Genomic DNA, 21138 nt, shown 5'->3' with positions numbered 1-21138 from the left:
AACTTCAGTTTTAGACCAGGTAGGAGGGAAGCAAGGTCTGGGGAATGACATGAGGTAACTGAGATGTTTGTGAGTTGTAAGGGAACCCTCACACACGCACAAGGAGACACACAGAAAATTCGCTGCAGGGAGATTTTTGGTAGCAAAAACTGGGCGACAGACTAAAAGCCCATTTGCAGGAGAATGGATACATACACTGTGGTTTAGGCAGCCAACAGTGTCCTGTACAGCAGGGAAAATGGCAGAACTTCCTGTGTGTCAACACAGCTGCATTTCAGAAACAATTCAAACATGAGGAAAAAAACTCTTGTAGCATGTTACAGTAAAAATCTACGGCTATTCTGGGGAATGACAAACGCCCAATCTCTGGGAACTATATCACCTTGGGGGCCGGGGGAGTGGGGGATAAAGACAGTTGTGATTGGGGAGGGGCAGACAGGCAGCTTTGCTAGTCTTGCTGTTATTTTTGTTTTACTTCTTAAGCTGGGTGATGGGGTCACGGGTCTTTGTTACATTATTACACCGCTTTGCATGCTCGAAGTATTTCATATTTTTAAAAAGTGCAACTGTCACTCACGCAGAAGAAGAGTTGGAGAGGTTTGAATCCCAGATCTGCCAACTCACTGGCCGTTTGAGCCTTTTTCTCCTCCTGTAATACGGAATTAATTCTCCCATCTTGTGAGGCTGTAAGGATATTACGTGATGTGTTTTGCATAGTTCCTAGGATGAAGTTAGTTCTCCTTGGGCGCCAGGGCCCTCTCTCCTCCCTCCAGAGACCCAGCGGTTCTGTTGGGCCCCTCGTTGTATGACTTGGGGCAGGTCGTTAGTCTTTCTGCGCCTCATTTCCTCCTGACGACCAGGAAGAAGCCTAGATCCAGACCTGGCAGCCCTAGGAGTTTACCTTCCTACTTCAGCGGCTGAGCCTGTTTCCAGGCCCTCGACTGCCCCCCAGCGGCTGGAGAGGCGCGGTTGCCGGATTGCCGGCCCCCTCGGCCCCGCCCGCCTGTCTGGGCACCTCCGACTCGCGCGAACCGAGGAAGCGCCTGACACTGCGGAACACTTGACGTTGAGTTCTCATGGGAACCCTGGGTAATGTTTTCGTTTTCAGTCTACGAAAGAGGAAACGGGGACTCCTTGCCAAACAGTAACCCTTCTGGTCTTTCTCGCCGTTTCCCTCACTTCCAAGGCACAGTGCACTGTAGCTACTAAGAGCTCGGAGGCCGGAGCCGGGTTGCCTGGGGTCAGCTGCTGCCTCTCCCGTCTCCTAGCCGTGGTGGTGTTAGTCGCTGTCCAGTCTATTCGGACTCATGGCGACCTCACGTGTGCAGAGTAGAACCCCACTTCATAGGGTTTTCAAGACTATGACCTCTCTGAAGCAGATCGCCAGGTGCCTCCGCGTGGGTTTGAACCGTCAATCTTTCGGTTAGTAGCTGAGCACTAACCGTTTGCATCACCCAATGACTTCTAGCCATGGCACATCAGGCAAATTAACTTCCGACTTATTATCCCCGTTCCCAAAATGCCAGTGCCTCTTCGCACCTACCTCACAGGGTTGCTGCGTGTATTGAATGTTTGTAAAGCGCCTGGCACGTGGTAGGTTGTTTTTTAAAAACAAAACTGCCAACGCTGAAAACCTCGGTGCTGGGGGAGATGACAGCTTCGTTTCCTACTGGGTATAGAATCTTTGGCTTGGTCGTCTTCCCACCTTAAACATCTCGGACTTCTATTTGGGGAATGCCGACCGATGCCCACCAGGTGTGCGACCCTGGGCTAGGGCGTTACCTTGCTGAATCGGCTCAGAAGCGGAATAAGGTGCACAGGGTTACAGAATATTAAGGGAAGTTGGGATTCGAACCAAAGTTCCTCGGATTTCACACCCAAGGCTTTGCCCTGGAGGGAAATGAGTCGGATCCCAGCAACTAACCCGGGCTACAGGAAACCGGGGTCCTTGGCCAAGCCAGTGTAGGCGCAGCCTGTGGGGGATGGGCACGTGCTCACAGAAGCCTTTCAGACCTCCCGCCCCCACCAGAGGCCCAATCACAGCCGAAGCTCCCGCCCATTTGCCCTATAGCCAATCGCCGTGCAGGAGCAGAGGTTATGTGGCGTGCAACCCCCATGGGGAGGCTGCAGGAGCTCGGCCCCTGCCCGCTCAGTGCCGGTCCGCGTCTCCTGCACTCTTCACACTCACAACCCTGGGGCGAGTACTTTGGCTCCACTGCTCAACCTGGGCCAAGGCCACGCTTTTAAGTGGCTAAAATCCAGGAAGTAGGGCTCAGGCAGGAATTAGGGGCCGTAGAGCCCACCTGCTCAGGGGCAGGACACTGTCACCCTGGGTTGGAGGCAGTTAAGGGATTCTCGTCAACCGCCAGAGTGGGCTGTTTCCCTTAGCCTCCTTCCAGATAGGAAGCGCGGGGGTGGGCGAGTGGTGGCGCAGGGCACATTCCAGCAGCCCCCTGGGAGGTAGGTGGGTTTACAGGCTGCAGCCAAGGCCCCCAGCTCAAGCCACTGCCTGAACAGCTACTTATTTCCTGAGATGTAACTGCAAAGGCAGGATGTGGGGGAAGTGCCAACAGCCTCCTAGCTTGCTGGCTCCTCTTCCGCAAAGGAAACACAATTCTCCATCCGCGCCCCACCTCCCAACCGGAAGGGAGGCAGCCTAACCAAGACAGGCCCAGACCAAGATTACGAATGAGGCAATTTATTAACCCAGCATCATTTGTTCTAATGTTTCTTGTTGGCAGCTGCCACCTGTGCGAAAAGAGGGAAGAGAAGTAAGTCATGAGGTCTTTGTAATAGCGACCCATTATACACTCACCACCAGGGGACACCAGGCATCCTGATTTGTGGTTTCAAATGTATTCGCCTTGCCTAATCCTTACAAACTCTGGGTATTCTCCCATTTTACAGAGGCACAAACTGAGACTACTCAAGGGAAGGGAGTGGTGGAGGGTACTCCAATTTCTCCCCACTGCCCTGTGTGAGGGGAGGGCCAACCCTTACGTCCATGCCAGGTCCTGGGCCACAAACCAGGCAGGTGCCTGCTCTGCCCTGGAAGAGCTCACCCTCCATTCTTTTGTGACACCTAACATTGCAATGCTCCTAGGAGGTCTGACTCCAAGACACAGAAAGAAGAAATCAATAAGGAGCCCCTGCCAAGCGCTGAGGGCCGCTGGTGTACTACAGCCCACTGAGTCCTAACCACCTCCCGTCTGAGGTGGGCAAGAGATCCACTGCATATACAGGGAGACTGTGCTCCAGAGGTGGACCGGCTCTGCTAGGAGTGAGCGTCTGCATGTAGACCTGGGCTCTGAGGCCTGAACCAGGCCCTTCTCCCCCAAGACCTCCACCTCACCCCCAGCTGCCCCCACCTGATATTCAGTAAGCACAAACAATGAGGAGGAAACACTGCAGGTGTAATCTATGAGAACGCTGACCCGGAGAGGGAGAGGGAGAGGGAGAGGGAGAGGGAGAGGGAGAGGGAGAGGGAGGGAGGGGGGGAGAGAGAGGGAGAGGGAGAGGGAGAGGGAGAGGGAGAGGGAGAGGGAGGGAGTGTGTGTGTGTGTGTGTCTGTGTGTATTGCAGAAGGAAACCCAGTGCCCGCCAGGGCTCTCTGCAGCTGAATCCCCAACCAGACCAGCAGGAAGTCTGTTGGGATCATTCTTCTTCTGCCCCAGGGCCTCAATGCAAAGCCTTCCACTGACCCCCACCACCCTGTGCTGGACTCTGACAAAGCAGGGGGTCAGGAGATGCCCATGGGATGACAGAGGGACCCGCCCCTGGCCCACACCCAGACCTCACCTGTCCGGCGATTCTGTCCAGATCTCTCTGTCCCTGAGGTGTCAGTTTGCGGCCCCTGTGGGAGAAGAGTCACGCGGCCCGGGTGAGCCAGGCTCTCAGGCCCTCCCTGGCATCCGGCCCGGGACCACAAGCCTCCAGCTGAGCCCTGCTGAGGGCCCAGCCAACGCATTCTAACGAGCTAGGGGCAAGCGTGGGAGCCCCCTGGGAGCTGACGGGGGTGTCGTTTGTGCAAGCATTAGATCAAAAGCCCCGAAAAATCAATTGCGAAAAGTTAACGAGCAGGCTAATGAAAGCGGACAGTCGCTAAATTACCTTCTTGGAGCGCAGGGTAGTCAGCCAGAGAGGGCAGGGCAAGGCCCCACTCTGCTGGCTTTCCTGCAGAATCCCCACCTGCCTCTGGGGTGGGGTGAGGGCCTGAGGGGCAGGACTGTGCAGATCAGGCCTGGCAACTGTACCTCTCCGGGAGTGTCTATGTGGACAATCTGATTACAGATGATGTAGGCACTGATGATCTGGCCCCACGGATCCCATCAACCCTTCTCCTCACTTACCCATCTTGGTCCTTCTCCACCATTTTGAGCCCCTCCAGGGCTTGGAGGACCCGGCGGGCCACGCTCTTGGAGCCTCGGCTGAAGTGGCTGGGCATGACGCCATTTCTCTGCCGCCCCCCGTAAATCTTGGTCATGGAGCCAACCCCAGCGCCGCCCCGGAGGTACAGGTGCCGTGCTGTGGAAGCTGGGGCAGGACAGGGAGATGTGAGGACTCTCCTCTGGCATCCCCTCCACAAATGGGGCAGGCTGAGGGAAAGGGCCTCGGTCACTGGCACACAGCTCCCTTGCCAAAGGCTGAACCTGAGGTACTGCGGGTGGAGCCTAGCAAAGGTTGAGTAAGCTGACACACCCCACACAGTGGATGTTCCCAATGTGAAGGATGTTCTTAGCTCTGCTTGCCAGGCCCTGTGCCGAACGCCTTTCACACGTTCTCTCCTACCCTTAGGAGTTGGACAGGTGGTGTGGCCTTGGGGAGGCCATCTAGACTTCTCTGATGACCTTGAGTAACAAACAGTCCCTTGGCCTAGGGTTACCGTGAGGAGCCAATAGGTACATGTCATGTGCTAATCCTCCTTTACAGAAAGGGAAACTGAGGCTCCTGAGGAACTGTGGTTTTCTACCCCAGGGAGGCATGGATGTTTGAAGGAGTTGGGGCCTCCTGTACAGGTGGTGCCCAGACACCAACCACTATATGGCCCTGTCCAGCTGGGGAACTTCAGATAGGGACCTCAGTTCATCCCTCGGCCCCCAGAGACCAGCATTTGAGAATCTGCCCAAGTGACTTCTCTCCTGTGGTCCTCAAGATCACCTGGGGGCACCAAGGATTCATTCCTTCAACAACTATTGAGGAAAAGCCGGGCATTGGGCCATGTTCTAGCCAAGAAGATCCAAAACCCCTGGCGCCCCGAGCTCCCACTTCAGCCTTCTGTAAGCTGTGGGAAGAGTGGGTGAGGTGGGGTCTCCCTCCTGGAAGCGGTTCTTCCACCTCATTTATTTCCAGCCTCTGCCCGCCCTCCAAGATTGTCTCCCTGCTACAAACGCACTTCCAGGGCCAACAGGGCAGCCCAAACCCTCGCCACACATCTCCGTGAGTCTCCTGCCTCTGGCCTCTGTGTTGGTTCTACTCACTTCATAACAACCCTCCTTTCCTCTCTCCAGACACACTCCTTATACACGCCACCCCCACAAAATTTCTACCCAGAGGGACTTCGCTGGAAAAGTCCCCCACCCTTCAACAGCTCAAATGCCCAACAGACACCCCACCCCTCCTGTGCTCACCGAGTGTCCAGGTAGATATGATCTCCCACTTGGGTCATAACCAGGTTGGGGAAGGCAGGGAAGCCTCAGGAACGAGCAAGATGCACACTCCTAAGCTCACAAACCTCCTTAAGAGGTTACGCGTTTGGCCTTGGCCTCACTGAGCTACTAACAGCGCTGACCCTGGTCTTGGTCTAGAAAGAGCTGGCCAAGCTCAGAGCTGTCAGGAGGACCAGGATTTGATGCCAACAGTGCCCCTAGGGGCCCACCCATCCCTCAAGGTGGTCTGTGTGGGGTTATTGAAGGAGATGACTCGCTTCAGCCTTGAGCAGCAACTGGCAGAGAGAGGCTAACTATGGCAGGTGCCATTGTTATGTTACAAGGTTTTCCCCTCCCAAGTCCATGCTAGTTGTTTTTCTGACCCACTAGAATGGAGAGGAAGTCTACAAACTGGAAGCTGTCAGAGATGAAATACCGAGTTCTATAAAATACTGACCTCTTTCTCACCCCTCTCCTCACACCCAGGGCCGAAGACCCACCTTCTGAGTGGAGCCATCCTGAGCAAATCCAGCCTACCCCCGCTGGCTTTTACAAGGGCTGACAGCAAGCCAGGGGCTGTCACAATGGCTTCTCCTTTAGCCCCACCAAAGGCCTCTGCTCCTCTCTGGTGTGCCTCTTCAGATGACAACCCCCTCCTCTTAGGAAACCCTGTCCAGGAGTCAGCTGACCTTGAACTGCAAAGGCAGGGCCATCTGTGCCCTCAAACTGGGTCCACAGTCAAAGGAAAGGGCTGCACGTTCCAGGTCAGTCTCTCCTGCTATGACGACCCACACACTCCAGGGTCTGCCTCAGGGTCCAGCAGGGGTGGGGGGTTCACTCTGCATTTGAGCTAGGGCAGGCCAATCAAGCCTTCTCAAGACGTATCCTGGCTCAGCATCTCAACAGCTTGTTTAAGTTCAAACTGGGGTCCCCTTCATGACCTACTAAACCAAACAAGTGTGAACAACTACCTCCTTCGTCATGAGATCAGAAGAACTGGATGATGCCCAACCACCATTATTGAACATTTTGATGGAAGATTCTATAGAAGAATCCCGATCAAAAGGGGGAAAATGCAGAAAAGAATTTCAAATTCTCATGGACGCCATACTTTCTAGAGCCCTGGGTGAACACCTCAAACTACTGCCCTGAGATAATCCGTAAACCTTAAGGCAGAAGTATCCACTAAAGTTTTCTTGAAGCCAAATACTTTAGCTTAACGAGTAAAACTGCCTGCCTTGAGCATTATGCTGTTTTTTAAAAAATCTATGAGATCAAACTGACAACAGCAACTTGAAAGAGCAGATAGGAACCTTAGGGGGCAGTGAGTTTATGTTAATGGGGGAGGAACAACTCAGAAAAGGAGGGTGAGAATGCACAACTCAAGGAATGCGATCAATGTCACTTTTAATTGTACACGCAGAAACCGCCGACTTGGTGTACGGTTTGGCTGTGTACGGAACCCTGGTGGTGCAGCAGTTAAGAGCTCAGCTACTAACCAAAAGGTGAGAAGTTTGAATCCACCAGCTGCTCCTTGGAAATTCTATGGGCAGTTCTACTCTGTCCTATAAAGTCGCTATGAGTCGGAATTGACTGGATGCCAACCGGTTTTTTTTTTCAGCTGCGTATATTCTCAACAACAACCAAAAGAATGGGAAGGAATTCCCCCCCGCCCCCGCAAACACTCCATCCTTGACCCTCCTCTTAGTAACTTCTAAAGAAAAATTACTTCTGTGATCTCTATTCATGCTTCAACTTGCTTCTGAAACGCCTCCCAGGCCTCGTTCCTTCTACAAACACAGAAGTGGGTGCCCAGCCCTATGCAGGAGTCAGTGGAGGACCAGCCTCCATCCTACAAGAAACAAGTATGTTCAGGTGCCCCAGTTCAGCAGTTGCTCAGTGCTGGATGCCCACCAGGATAGCACACTGGATTCTCACCTCTCCTGCAAGTAGGCAGTGGGCCCACTTGAGAATTCAGAGATCAAGATGCCCACGACCATACTGCACCACCCCCTTCACACAGACTCAGGGTGGTCTTCCCTTGAACTGCCCATCCCTCCAGCAGGTCTCTATCCTCTTCCCTCAAAAGGTTCTAGTCCCACCTCACCTGACCCCCTACACCCACACCACTACCTCGGGACTCCTCACTCCTTCAGCTCTATCCCTCTTCCAGAGCACCCCTGTGAGGGCCCTGCCTTCTGCCACACCCCTCTTCACCTCCCACACTCCAAGATCAAGATCTGTCCTGTCCATTCCATGATCCCTTCCCTATCCACCTCCGGAATTTGCTCCAGCTTCCCCACCGTCACAGCCCTGTCTCCCAAGACAAGTTACGGCCTTGCCTCTTTAGCCTCAAACCCCAACAGGCCAGCCTCCATGATCCACAGAAAGAAGCAAACACAGCACGGACCCTGGTTTTGGACAGACCCAGCCCATCTTGCTCTCCCAGTGTAACCTAAAGCATGGGCATGGCTGTGTCCCAAAAAAAGTACAAAACAGCCACAGCACACATAACGGACGTAAAACCTTGGTCTAGAACAGAATCACCCTGTGCTGCTGGGGCAGGTGGGAAAGGATTTCATAAAGGGACCTCTCAAGGGAGACCAGTGGGGCAAGCAAAGCATTCAGCAGAGTGAGATGCCAAGCAGGGGCACGGGGAGCAGAAAGGGGTACAGCAACCATGAATTAACCACGACTCATCTGGTTTCTTAACCAGGGTCTTGATCCTATTTACCGTTAATCCCTCCCCACCTTAAAAAAAAAAAAAAAAAAAGAAATGCTGGCTGCTGAGGAAGAGCTGGAGTCCCCTCCAAATGGTGAGAGGGGTGAAGTGGATTGTGGCTGCCCTGACCCACTGACTCTTGGCCATCACCAAAAACATTCAGGACTGATATGTGTGGGTAATTCAAGTCAACATCCCTTCACCAGACCTGTTCGAAGAGTCAGTCTTTTACTTCCCCAGGGGGCAGAGGTCATGACTGAGAGGCCAGTGGACCTCACAGACATTTGATGCCTGAGTCGGCTCCCATACCGACAAAGTGCTTCATGTTCTGAGGTGCTGGGCAACTTGTACCAGGGCAAACTCTTCTCAATGTCATTCTGGAGTCCTGCCAATTTCCAAACTCAGCTTCTCACATACTTCCTGGCTGGGTACAAACTGGCCAAGACAGAGGACCCACTCTGCTGATGAAAGGCTTAGACTGGAGAGACCAAGGCCCCTTTAGTGCAGGTCTGCAACCTTGGTGCATCACTGACCACCCTTCCCAGTTGGGTTAGGCCTTCGTGGAGGTAACAGCTTTCAGAAGCTTCACATGGCAAGGACAGGTGAGAACTAGCACTGTGCAGTCAGTAAGCTGTCATTACTCGAAGACTGAAGGCTCACAGAGTGTAAAAATCTGGATGTTTTCTTTTGGGCACTTGGGTGTCATGTCAGGCTTAGAATGATCTGGTCAGATCCCCAACTACTCAGGAACGACTTACATGAAAAAGACTGGCGTGATGACATAAGCAGTAACAAAAATGCTAAGACAGCTGCCTTTCTTGAATGACTTTGACTGCATTGTTAAGAGCAGTCAAGTTGGTTTCGACTCACAGCAACCCTATGCAGAACAGAATGAAAACAGTACCCGGTCCTGTGCCATCCTCACAATCATTGCTATGCTTGAGCCCATTGTTGCACCTACTGTGTCTATCCATCTCCATGAGGTTCTTCCTCTTTTGCTGACCCTCTACCAAGCATGATGTCCTCCATCAACTGACTGCATTAAGCTCATTTAATTCTCACAATAATCCCAGACTGTTAGCATCATTAGCCCCATTTCAAAGATGAGGAAACAAGCATAGTGAGATTAAGAAAACTGCTTAAAGTCACACAGCTAGTTAAAAGGCAGGTGTGAGTTTAGACTTAGGGAGTCTGACTCTGTGGAAACAGATATTCCCTCTTCCTAACTGAACCACTTCTAAGCCAAACACCAACATTTATTTACCCATGCAGATCAAACAGAAGCCACAGGTCCTCACATAGACCTCTTACAGACAAGCAGTAAAGTTACTGCAACTATGAAGTTACTGGATGTCACACAAAGCATGCAGGTATCTCTTCTTCCTGCAACTGTGTGGGCCAAGTAGGAACTCAAGAGGGGGACAGAGGTATGGCCTAAGCCAGGGATCGGTCACCCAGTCTGCTAAACAGTCAAGGACCCCAGTTCCTCACCAGCTCGTGTGTAGAACCAGTTCTCGTCATACGGAGCAAGCTCTTTATGCTTTGCCAGCTTGACAGTGTCTACCCATTCGGGGACTTTCAGCTTCCCGGACCTGGGATCAAGACAGGGATTAAGTCACAATTCAGAAATCTCCACAAACTCCCTTCATCCCCTGACCACCCTCCTCTGCTCAACACAACCGTAGGTAAACAAGAGCCTAATAAATCCTTCAAGAATATAAAGGAAGGGGTCAAAACTCCACAACCCAGGCCCCTGTAGAAGAGTCCCCAACAAGTCTCCCCATCAGTATAGGCAAACACTGAGGCCTTGAGGGGTCAGGCAAGGGCTCGAGTCCACTTCGAACCCCAGTCCCCACACTCACTTTTTGAGGAAGGCTGCCAGAGCTCTGACGAACTCCTGCTGGTTCACGTCTTTTACAGTAACTCCAGGCATCTACGAGAGAAAGATCACGCATGTGTGCCCAAGGCCTGGCGGATGCTGACAGGACTGCGGTTCAGGCCCTATCCCGCTGTTTTCACTCCAGTGCAACCTTAAGCACACCCGTTACTTCCGAAGGTCCTACACTTCAACTCCAAGTCCCCAAGGGCCCCCGCTGCCGTGGGTCCTGCAGAACTCACCGACGCCCCCGGCCTCGGTGGGCCCCACAAACAGCCTGGCTCCCGTATGCAAAGATCCTACATGAACTCCCCGAGCCCCGGGATTCTGAGGAGTTCACGCACTCCCCGCCGCCCAGCAGGCCCAATCTCGGAGACTGGCCCGCGCCAACCGGGCATGCCCGGGCCCGCCGCTCGCACGTGGCCGCGGCTCCGGGGGGCGGGGCGGCCGCGAGCTGGGCGCTCCGGAGCCTTCAGGCACGCGCTCCCGGGTTGGTGAGTCCGGTCCTGGCGCCGCCAACCCAGCCCGACCCGGAGCGACCGCCTTACCGTGCGGCCTCTGCGCTGCCAGCCAGGGGAAAGGGAACGACGGGGTTTCCCGGGCGCACAAGTCGGGCGTCGGACCTCGCGAGAGTTCCGAGAGCTCGCGAGAGCAGGGTTAGAAAAGGCGGCCCCGCCTCTCTTAGGGCGAATGTGGCTTCGTCTCCGCCTAGTTGGGAGGGCGGATGGTGAGGGGCGGGAAGGCAAAGGGAAAAGCCTGGGGGACGGGCGTGGAGGCCTGTCTTTCCTCCGTGCCCTTCATTTTCCCAGAGCAGAACAGAGAGAGGAAGAGGGAGCTCCCGCCTTGAGCTGGGGGGAGTTGGCTTCACTTGCGTCGTTTCCAGCTGGAAGTAACAGCGCTGGAGGAGACTATGATGGCAGAAGTACAGGGGAAGTTGAGTGGACTGGAAAGGTGGAAGATACTGGGCCATTGTCGGCGCCCTGAGCGGGACAACCCCTTCTCCGGATGGATGTGGCTTTTCCCTGGCCGGAAGTGGGGGCAGTAAGGGCGGAAATGTGTCGGGTAACCTAGGAGGTAGGGCGAGGAAGAAACGTGGCCCCCACACTCCCTTTTTCCTTTACCAGCACTCGCGAGAGCAGAAGGAGACGGAAGCCACACCCTTCTTAGGGCGGAAATTGCTTCACCGTGGCCGAGCCAATCGATGTGGGAAGGAGGCACTGGAGACTGGGAGGAGATGAGGGCAGGGAATGAGAGGCAGAGGCGGGAGCTTCGGAAGTCTGTTCAGCTCTGCCTCGTGGTGCTTGAAAATAATCGCTCAGCCCTTAGGCTTACCTTGCTCACTTTGTTGTACTTGCCCCGTCAGGGCTTTAGTGTCTCCATTAAAAACAAAAAAAGTAGCTTTTAGAAATAGAGACACCGAGATACCGACTATTTGCCCCTTTTAATTGCCTGGTCCTGTACATGGTGCATCACATATTCGATTCTATCAATAAATATTTTTTGCATGCCTATTCTGCCAGGCACACGTACATTATTTGGGTGTTTATCATGTGGCTGTTCCTGTTGTTATTAGGTACCATCGAGTCGGTTCCAACTCGTAGTGGCCCTATGTACAACAGAACGAAACACTGTCCAGTCCTGCGCCATCCTCATGATCGTTGTTATGCTTGAGCCCATTGTTGCAGCCACTGTGTCAATCCATTTCATTGAGGGTCTTCCTCTTTTTTGCTCACCCTCTACTTTACCAAGCATAATGTCCTTCTGCAGGGATTAGTCCCTCCTGATAACACGTCCAAAGTATGTGAGACGAAGTCTCGCCATCCTCGCTTCTAAGGAGCATTCTGGCTGTATTTCTTCCAGACAGATTCGTTCGCTCTTTTGGCAGTCCGTGGCATATTCAACATTCTTGGACAACACCGTAGCTCATAGACGTCAATTCTTCAGTCTTCCTTATTCATCGTCCCGCTTTCACATGCATATGAAACGATTGAAAACACCATGGCTTGGATTAGGTGCACCTTAGTCCTTAAAGTGACATCTGTCCTCCATGATCATATTTAATCTTTACAAGGTCCAACAACCAAAGAAGACGAGGGACATACCTGTGATCCAATGAAGTTATGTTGATTGATTTATTGCAGAAAGGAACCACTTAAAAGTGTGAAGCTTTTTTTTTAAAAAAAAATTGATTTAGGTGAAAGTTTACAGGGCAAATTAGTTTCTCATTGAACAGTTAATACACCAATTGTTTTGTGACATTGGTTGCCAACCCCAAGATGTGTCAACGCTCTCCCCTCCTCCACTCCAGTTTCCCTGTTTCCATTCGCCCAGTTTTCCTTTCCCTTCCTGCCTTCTCATCTTTGCTTTTTGACTGGTGTGCTCATTCGTCTCGTATACATGATTGAACTATGAAGCACATCCCTCCCGTGTGTTATTGTTGGCCCTATAGACCTGTCTAATCTTTGGCTGAAGGGTGAACCTCAGGAGTGACTTCAGTACTGAGTTAAAAGCCTGTCCGGGGGCCATACTCTCGGGGTTTCTTCAGTCTCTATCAGACTAGCAAGCCTGATCTTTTTTTTCTTTTCTTTTTTTGTGAATTTGAATTTTGTTCTACATTTTGCTCCCGCTCTGTCTGGGACCCTCTTTTGTGATCCCTGCCAGAGCAGTTGGTGGTGGTAACGAGGCACCATCTTGTTGTTTTGGGCTCAGTCTGGTGGAGGTTGTGGTAGTCATGGCCCGCTAGTCCTTTGGATTAATCTTTTCCTTGTGTCTTTGGTCTTCTTCATTTTCCTTTGCTCCAGCTGGGATGGGAGCAGTAGATGTATCTTAGATGGTTGCTCAGAGGCTTTTAAGACCCCAGTCACTACTCACCACAGTCAGATGTAGAACATTTTCTTTGTAGACTATGTTATGCCAATTGAGCTAGATGTCCCCTGAGACCACGGTCCCCAGCCCTCAGCCCAGTAGCTCGGTTTCTCGGGGCGTTTGGATGTGTCTGTAAAGCTTCTATGACTTCGCCCCGGTCAAGTTGTGTAGCTATTTTTTTATGTTGAAAAGAGTTTAGAACAAATAATATTAAATTTTTTTTCCCACAGTAAGATGCGGAGTATGCAAAATGCCTTAATTATTAAAAAGCCAATATGTTTTGATACCAATATCTGTTAAAAATTAATACTACCTATGCTTCTGTCATGATAAAATAATGTATTTAAATGAAGTGTTTTACATTCATGTAGAATGTTGTCAAAACATATTTCACACTGTTTTTAAAACTTGAGAATATTTTTAGTATCTCTGATTTTTTTTTTTTTGCCAGCATCAGGATGTCATACATGTGTGTAAATATGTATCTGCATGCCTGCTTAACTGGAAATGTCCATGTACTTGAGTAATTTACATTCACTTTTTACACGTTTCTAATATATTCAGTTCTGAATCATTTAAATCTAATTAATTTGAGTAAATTCACTAGATATTTCTTTAAAAAAAAGAGTGAGCTCTCTAGAGGAACTGTAGGGTTCATATAGGATTTTGGCATGGGTGGAGCTTAGGTAAAAATAATATTAAGTAGAGTTTTGATGACTCAATGCAAAGAAGGCCTTGTATAATGCAGTCAATATCACTAAATGCTTAGAAGCAGATCCAGCAACCTGTTTGTTCCCTTGGAAACTACAGAGTTGAGATAAATGGGTTGTTTCCAGAAACCCATCATCTGAAGCTCTGCACCTGGGCTGGAAATCACACCTGCTTCAGTGTGTTAAAGTGACTCATATGGCTCAGATCCTCCAGACAAGAGTGGAATGTCTCATTCTCGCTATTGATAAACAATTTCAAAGAGCAAACTTTTTGACAGTCTATGATTTTAGATAACACAGTTTCTCAGCCCTGTGTCCTTAGTGTTAATTTATATACTTGTTAGTTTGTACAGGTTCATAGTCAACAACTCTGTGAGGTGGTTGTAGGCCAGGCAACTTAGGCTTAGACAGTCAAGTCACTTGTCCAAGGACACATAGGGGTTAAAGCCTGAACTGGGATTTGAACCCACAACAGATGACTGCTCAAGCTTTTCCCAATAAATTCTGTAAACAGAGACTTTTTTAAAAGGCGATGTTGGGCGTCTCTGATCTCGACAAACTGTAAAATGTCTCTCTCACCCTGCATCTTTCTTATTCTTGGGGCTTATCTCACACTTTTATGTCAGATTCTCCAACGCAGGACCTTGGGATCGAGGTGTAAGGCAACGGTGCAGCCATATCAAACAAAAAAAGCCAACATGTGATGTTTTTCAATATGTTTAGTGGGGGACATATGAAGAATTTCCTCAAACCTCCCAGAGAGAACTTGTTTTGTTGTAAGGTATATTAACACCCTATTGGGCCAGGGAAACATCTTTCTCCACCCCGCAGTGGGAGTGGTGCATGCGATAGCACTCATAGTTCTCTTGGCTGCTAAACAAAAGGCTGGCAGTTCGAAACCACCAGCTGCTCCTTGGAAACTCTGTGGAGCAGTTCTACTCTGTCCTATAGGGTCGCTATCAGTCGGAATCGACTCGACATCAACAGGTTTCAATGGGTTCCCTTCTCATGCCACACTTTAACTTTCACCCCGCAAGGCTGTGTGACCTTGGCATACTGGGGACCCTTGGTCAGCCCTGAGTAGCAGCTTCTTAGCCACGTTATGTGTCACAATGCTTCCCCCGCTCCGTGACTATGTGGGCTTGGTCAGGGAAAGCATAGCACAGCAAGGTTTAGGCAGGTCTATTAAGAAGCAATCATACATCGAAGTTATAACTAGGGGAAGGAAGGAAAGTGTGGAACGGACTTCAGTCTTGATATTTTGTTCTGTGTCCTGAGAAGTGTTGCAGGTTTGTTATGCTGTAATCTATTAGGGAGTAGAAGAAGCCCACCATCTCGAGGCCTCAAACAATAAAGAACAAGTTGTAATTGGATGCCATCATTATCAATCATCTTGAGTAAAAACAGGGATGTAGGTGACATCAGGAAAAACAATCAGTGATCAGGCATATCCGTTGAGCTGTCTGCCCCTTCTAAGGGTGAGGCTGGCGGGTGGGATAGGTCTTTATATCTTTGGGATAGCTCAGTAGGTCTTCATATATTTGGAACAGTGCAAGGAGAAGGACTCGACAGCAGAGGACTAAGAAACAAATGCAAGTAAGATCTTATTATTACTTCATGATATCTTGAGTAGAAAAATAAAATACTTGAGAACACTTTTGACTCATGTCTGTCTCTTGGAGTCCTGAATCTTCACTAAATACTTACTAAAAATTACCTATTAATTCATTTGGGGCCTGGCAAGAAGAAACATTTCCCCTACAACACTTGGGCAAGTCACTTTATCTCTTCAAGGTTGTTGTTGCATTTGTAGAATCAGAATAATCATGTGTAGCTTATTACTGTCGTGAGGATCTATGTGAACTGTGTACAGTGGACACAATAAACGATAGTGACTGTCTCTAATATTTTATGTGTCCTTCAGAACTAGACATATGAGCCTCCGTAATTCAGGATAAACTCTTGATAAAGACTAACTTGATCCTCTCTGTCCTGACTGGCCTCAGTTTCTCCATCTGAAAAATATGTTAGATGAGCATCAAACTGGCATTCCATTAGCCGACGCTGGCCTGAAGCTATGTTTTGTTTGGCCCACATAGGATTTAAAGAAGAAAACATCCAATATTTGAAAATGAAGATACTTTACATAGAAATCCAGATTTCCAGCTTCTCTTGGAAAATCAGGAGGTGTGGCATCAGTGAGCCCACACTCCTGCCTGGCAACGGTTTGCTAGGACCAGAGGCGGCTGCCACTTAGGTAGGCATGCACTCGCAGCTTGCCAGCACCCCATCTGGCCTTCTTTACTCATTTACACAACCTGCTTTTCAATTTGTGGCCCCCTGGAGAGGTGGAAACTGCCTATACCTGGCACGTAGCAGGCACTTAATTATTCAGTCAGTGAATCTTCCATTAGCTCCTTCTACCACGCTTTTTTATCTGGACACAATAAGAAATCAAAGTTTGTGTTTATTTGTGGTAGTTACGGAATAACTGATTCTCACTTTGAAAAGTGAATTGAATAAGTTCTTTCTGTCAGTCAGGATAGACTAGGTTAGGTTGTGGTCACAAACAATCCCCAAATCTCAGTGGCTTAAAACAACAAAGGTTTATTTCTTGCTTACTCACACAAACCTAGACACAAGATGGAAAATGTTTCAGTTTTCACGTGCATGGAGACAGACATAAGGGCATAGGTACGTACAGAGTCACATGTCAAATAAATTCCCTGGAACACGAACTCATGCAAAAACCCATTTAGATACTGGTCAGCTTAAATTGCGGAACTGTCTCTTTATTGGGCATTTTAAAAGGTCCCGGGACCCTGAGGGGCAGGGTAAGAGAACATCCACCCTCAGCCAAGGAAATACCCCCTGCTATAAAAGGAACAGAAGGTGAACGAAGCACTGAAAGCTTAAAAAAAAAAAAAAAAAAGTCAAAGCTTGTACTACATTACGTTTCATGCATAAATCCATAAGTACAATTCCAAACATGCAGTGCCTGCAGGCTGTGGCCCCCTGTCCCAGAGAGGCCTCTACCACTGGACTCCTAGCTCAGGAGAGAAATGGACCCTAGATGCCCAATATGCAGAGCAACGGAGGGAGCTGGACTGGGTCGGAGAGAGGGGCCAACGGGCTGGAATCCTCTTCCTCCAACAGAAGCTGCAGGAAGGAAGGTGGCAAGGCCAGGTCACATCCATTTCCCCGGTCCCTTCTTGTCTACCCCCCCAATTCAGGCCTCATCCTTGCCCACTTGGATTACTGCACAGACCTCCTCCTTGCTGATTTTCCCACCTCCAGTCTCGCTTCCTCCAATCCCTCCATCACAGCCACTGTACTTCTCTTTCTAAAGCTCAGGGTCTCTGAATATGTGCCTACCTAGTTCGGGAACATTCCCTGGCTCCCCTTCATGCACAGCTGAGTCTAGACCTATGCCTGGCATGTCAGAGACTCCTAAGCCTCTCTGGCTTCATCTCCCTCTGTTCCGGCAGTTCCTCTAAGCCAGTTTCCTCACCCACACCATGCCCAATCCCCCATTTGAGTTAGAGAATTCTCAGCCTTCCTTCCCCTCTGCCTAGGTGTTTCCCATTTCTCAAGTTTCCTTCAATCCTCTCCAGGCTTGTCATCGTGCCTTGTGAAGGCATCCAAGTTCCCCAGTTAGAATGGAAGCTCCTTGAAGGCAGTTAGCAGACCTCCTCCCAGGCCTGACTCTCATCACCTCTTTAGCCCCTCTCCACACTTCAGCAGGCAGTCTGGGTCCAGAGAGAGAGCCCTGGGCTAGAGTCGGGAATCAGACGCTGCCACTGTCTTCTTTATGCCCTTGGACAAGTCCCTGCCTCTCTCAGGGCCCTCACTTTCCTTGACATCAGGGCACTGGACATTTGCTGTTGGGTGCAAAGCTCAATGTGAACAACCCTCAAGTGCAATCCCAGGGGCTAGGCTGAGGAGCTTGGGGGTCTGGGCCTGAAGGGGTACAACCTGCTACCCTGATCTCCTTGGTTAGTCCCTGCTTACTCTAGTGACCTCCACCTCCCAACCATCTCTATCTCATTCTCTCCCAGGACCCTACCCTGGTCCTGGGCAGGAAACAGGTTACCTGGTGGGCCACAGGGGTGGAGCAGGGAGATCCAGGCAGGGTTAGGGGGGATAGAAGGGGTCAGGCGAGGAGCCTGGGATGAATCTTTCAGCCCCACAAGGGCCTCAGCTGCCTCCCTCTGAAGCTGCCGTTCTGAGGGGGCTGGTGTCCAGGCCAGGCGAGAGGCTCCAGGGACCTGCAAGGGAAAGTGAGAGAAGCACACTGGGAAAGCCCACTTCTGCCCATCCTTCAAGTGCTCCCGCAGCCCCGGGTTCCTTCCCAGACTCCTGCTCTTCCCTCCCCTGGAGTCCTGAATCCCACTTCTTCCTCAGGACCTGTGGCTGCAGCAGAAGAGGGTCTGGGGCGCCACAGGGCTGGAGGATCAGAGTCGAGCATCTAGAGACAAAGAGAGAAGATGCCAGGGGGTTAAACACATGGACAGAAATGTACACATAAAGCAGGAGTTTGCTTTATCCTGATCTGGGAAGCCCAGTGTCTGTTGGGCCATTAGGCCTTGGGCAAGTCCTTTCCCATCTTGGCCTGCTTTGTTTTCTGTAAAGTGAAAATCTCTGCCAGCTTTTTCCTCCCAAGACTACTATGAGGATTACAGGAAATCCTTGGTGTCAGTTTTTAAAAACGCCAGGAGGGACTGAGATTACTATCCCTGCCCAGAGTCTGGTTTCCCTCCCCCACAATCCCCCAATTCCCAGGGAATCTGAAGGACCAGCTTGGACTACCTTTAGGAAGCTTTCTCTAATGCCCTCTGCAGTGCTCCCCATCGTAGCCCGCCATTTCAGCGGGCAATTCTACCCCATCTTATCTGTTTAAGTGGATGCAATAGTCACCATTTGTCCAAGGTCAAGGCCTGCGCTAGGTATATTCCAAACATTATTACTAATTCTCACAACAACAACCCAAGTAATAGTGTCCCCATTTACTGGTAGAAAAACAGGCTCAGAGAGGTAAAGTTACTTCTCCAATGTCTCACAGCTAGTCTATTTGTCTGAGACCTTTTCTTCTTTGTCATCTATTATGGTGTTCAGCACAGGGTTAGGCACACAATAAACATACACCTTTCTCTCCCCACTCACGTGCGGGGCAGACCAGGGGGTCCTTGGGGCTCTCCAGAAAGAGGAGCTGTCAGTATTTGGCGAGGTCCTGGGCAGGTTGGGAGGGGCCCATGAGTGGGCAGGCGGAGTGAGGTGCCAGGATCAAAGCCTAATGAGGGGGAACAAAAGAGACAACAGCTAGACATTCCTTCCAAAAAACGAAAACAAAGAACCGGAAACTGATCAAGTCTCTACATCTGCATCACTTGCCACAAGTGGCCACTGAGCGCTTGAAATGTGGCGAATCCTAATTGAGATGTGCTATAGCTCAATTCTACTCTGTAACATGTGGGGTCGCCATGAGTTGGAATCAATTCCACAGCAGTGGGTTTGGTTTTTTTGGTTTGTAAGTATAAAATACAAACCAGATTTCTAAGATTCAGTACAAACAAAAAAGAATGTAAAATTTCTCAATAATTTTTATATTGATTGCACGTTAAAATGATAATATTTTGGATATATTGTGTTAAATAAAACACATTACTTAAAAAAAAAAGCTTAATAAGAGTTAGAGAACTCAGAGTGTACAGGGGTCAGAGGTCTGGGCTTCTGTCCTCCCTCTCCCCACTGTGTCCTTCCTCTTCTCTCTCGATACAGCAGCACACGGGCTCTCAAATGTCTGTTGAATGAACAATTGTTGATCGACCGTCTTACCAGGGAAGGGATGTAGAGGGACAGCAGGTTCCTGGCAAAGCAAGCGGCACACCACTGGGGGTGGCATGGACAGGGCTGGAGGCAGCCAGTGCCCAGGAGCCCAAGGGCCTGGAGGCAGTGGAGTCCAGGGCAAAGGCAAGGCTTCTGGTGGACGACTAAGCAACAGCGGCCCATGTGAGTTCTCCTGAGGGACAGAGGGTATGGGTTGGAGTCAGGTACAAGGCTGAGCATGGGGAAGAGGGGTGGGTATGTTTTGGGATGTAGGTAGGACCCCAAAACTTCAGAGCTGGGAGGGCCTAAAAGTTCCATGCCCTTATTTTGCTTGTGGAAGACAAGTGATTTGCCCAAGATTACAAAGCCAGTCAGGGCCAGAGGTAGAACTCAGATGTCCAGGATACAGAGGAAGGGGTCTGAGCAATGGCCAGGGTGGGATCCCCTCCCTTTGGGCCCAGAGTCTCCTTACCTTCCCAGGGGGTGTCAGGGCCAGTGGGGTTGCCCCATGGGGGGTCTGAGGCTGGGGTGCTATGTTCTCCTTCCCAGCTGTGAGGAACCAAGGAGAGCTTTGGTGAGCACTTTCCTCTGGACCCTGTGCCCTCCCACTTCCAAACTGAGCTTTTACCTCCTCGTGGCCCTTTTCTACCCCAGGATCTCACTCTATCCTCCCAACACTTGATCACATTTCATAGTTGGGGAGGCTGAGCCTACAGAGTAGAAATACCTTGCCCAAAGTCACACAGCAATTCAGTGGTAGGACTCTCTACTTCTGCTTTCCACACCGAAACCCCTGCCCCATCCCTGGACAGAGACACTCACGGGGGATCCCTGGTCGAGTGACTCCCTTCTTGACACGGCTGGGAGCTTTGGGAGGGGCTGCCCCTCTCATCAGTCCCTGAGCCAGGTGCCTCTTTAGCTGTGCCTCTTGCTGCCTACGCAAGGCCACCTGGGCAGCCATGACCCTTCGGCGCTCCCTAAAAGGGGAGGAGGGGTTGTGAGTCAAAGGTTAGCCACCCTTTAGAAGAGCCTGTCCCACTCCCCTCCCTGAACCTCATACTCACAAGATAAGGACACACTTGTGACACTCGCAAGCCTGGAAGAGGCAGAGGCGCTTGTGTCCCTTGAGGTGGGCAGTGACGCCGTGGTTGCGGCAGCGGGCGCAGGTTGGAGAGCGACTGACAGTTCTCCTGGGAATGAGCTCAGTGCCCTGGGGGGCTCCAGTCTCAACTCCTGTGGCAGAGTCTGAGAGGCAGTGGTGGATAGCAGGCATTTTATCGGGTTCCATGGATCTAGGGTCAGGAGCGGAAGGTCACGATGGCCATGTGGGCCCTCCCCTAACCAACTTCTCTGTCCCTGGGAGGCCCCACTTGAGGTGGTTCTCCACCCCACCTACCCTGGACTCAGCTTTCACCCTCCCTTCTCCCTAGCCTTCTCCCCTTTTCACCCCTCTACCCTCCTTAGGTATCCTCCTTCCTAGGAGCACTTTCTTCT

General features: G+C 50.8%; 2 protein-coding genes across 3 annotated transcripts; both read right to left on the bottom strand.

Annotated features, from left to right (window-relative positions):
- Positions 1-2682: 2682 nt before the first annotated feature.
- RPS19 (ribosomal protein S19) lies at positions 2683-11164 on the bottom strand. Of its 2 annotated transcripts, none has more exons than XM_004388747.2 (6): positions 10792-11164; positions 10230-10300; positions 9859-9959; positions 4350-4533; positions 3799-3853; positions 2683-2748 (listed from the first exon to the last, which is right to left on the bottom strand). In XM_004388747.2, exons 2-6 carry the CDS (start codon positions 10298-10300, stop codon positions 2722-2724), a joined length of 438 nt encoding a protein of 145 aa, XP_004388804.1. In that variant the 5' UTR covers positions 10792-11164; the 3' UTR covers positions 2683-2721. The 2 variants fall into 2 exon arrangements, with proteins under 2 accessions (XP_004388804.1, XP_023598454.1); XM_023742686.1 differs by lacking the exon at positions 10792-11164 and adding an exon at positions 10486-10567.
- Positions 11165-16864: 5700 nt separating this feature from the next.
- On the bottom strand, positions 16865-20934 carry DMRTC2 (DMRT like family C2). Its single transcript, XM_004388746.3, has 8 exons — positions 20709-20934; positions 20467-20621; positions 20117-20193; positions 19654-19834; positions 18982-19108; positions 18226-18286; positions 17912-18086; positions 16865-16977 (listed from the first exon to the last, which is right to left on the bottom strand). The coding sequence occupies exons 1-8, from the start codon at positions 20930-20932 to the stop codon at positions 16865-16867; spliced, it is 1113 nt and encodes a 370-aa protein (XP_004388803.1). The 5' UTR covers positions 20933-20934.
- Between the last annotated feature and the right edge of the window lie 204 nt (positions 20935-21138).

This window comes from Trichechus manatus, unplaced genomic scaffold, assembly GCF_000243295.1.
Source record: "Trichechus manatus latirostris isolate Lorelei unplaced genomic scaffold, TriManLat1.0 scaffold00216, whole genome shotgun sequence".
Classification (NCBI taxonomy): domain Eukaryota; kingdom Metazoa; phylum Chordata; class Mammalia; order Sirenia; family Trichechidae; genus Trichechus; species Trichechus manatus.
Note: the sequence above shows the minus strand (reverse complement) of the source record. Positions and strands in the feature narration are given on the sequence as shown.

Coding starts and splice junctions, on each gene's coding strand:
- DMRTC2 (XM_004388746.3), bottom strand. CDS start 20,932: ATGGAACCCGATAAAATGCCTGCTATCCACCACTGCCTCTCAGACTCT. Junction 20,194..20,466: donor CACTCGACCAGGGATCCCCC/GTGAGTGTCTCT, acceptor GGTTCCTCACAG/CTGGGAAGGAGAACATAGCA. Junction 19,835..20,116: donor CCCTGACACCCCCTGGGAAG/GTAAGGAGACTC, acceptor GTCCCTCAGGAG/AACTCACATGGGCCGCTGTT.
- RPS19 (XM_004388747.2), bottom strand. CDS start 10,300: ATGCCTGGAGTTACTGTAAAAGACGTGAACCAGCAGGAGTTCGTCAGA. Junction 9,960..10,229: donor CTGGCAGCCTTCCTCAAAAA/GTGAGTGTGGGG, acceptor TCTTGATCCCAG/GTCCGGGAAGCTGAAAGTCC. Junction 2,749..3,798: donor TGGACAGAATCGCCGGACAG/GTGAGGTCTGGG, acceptor CTTTTCGCACAG/GTGGCAGCTGCCAACAAGAA.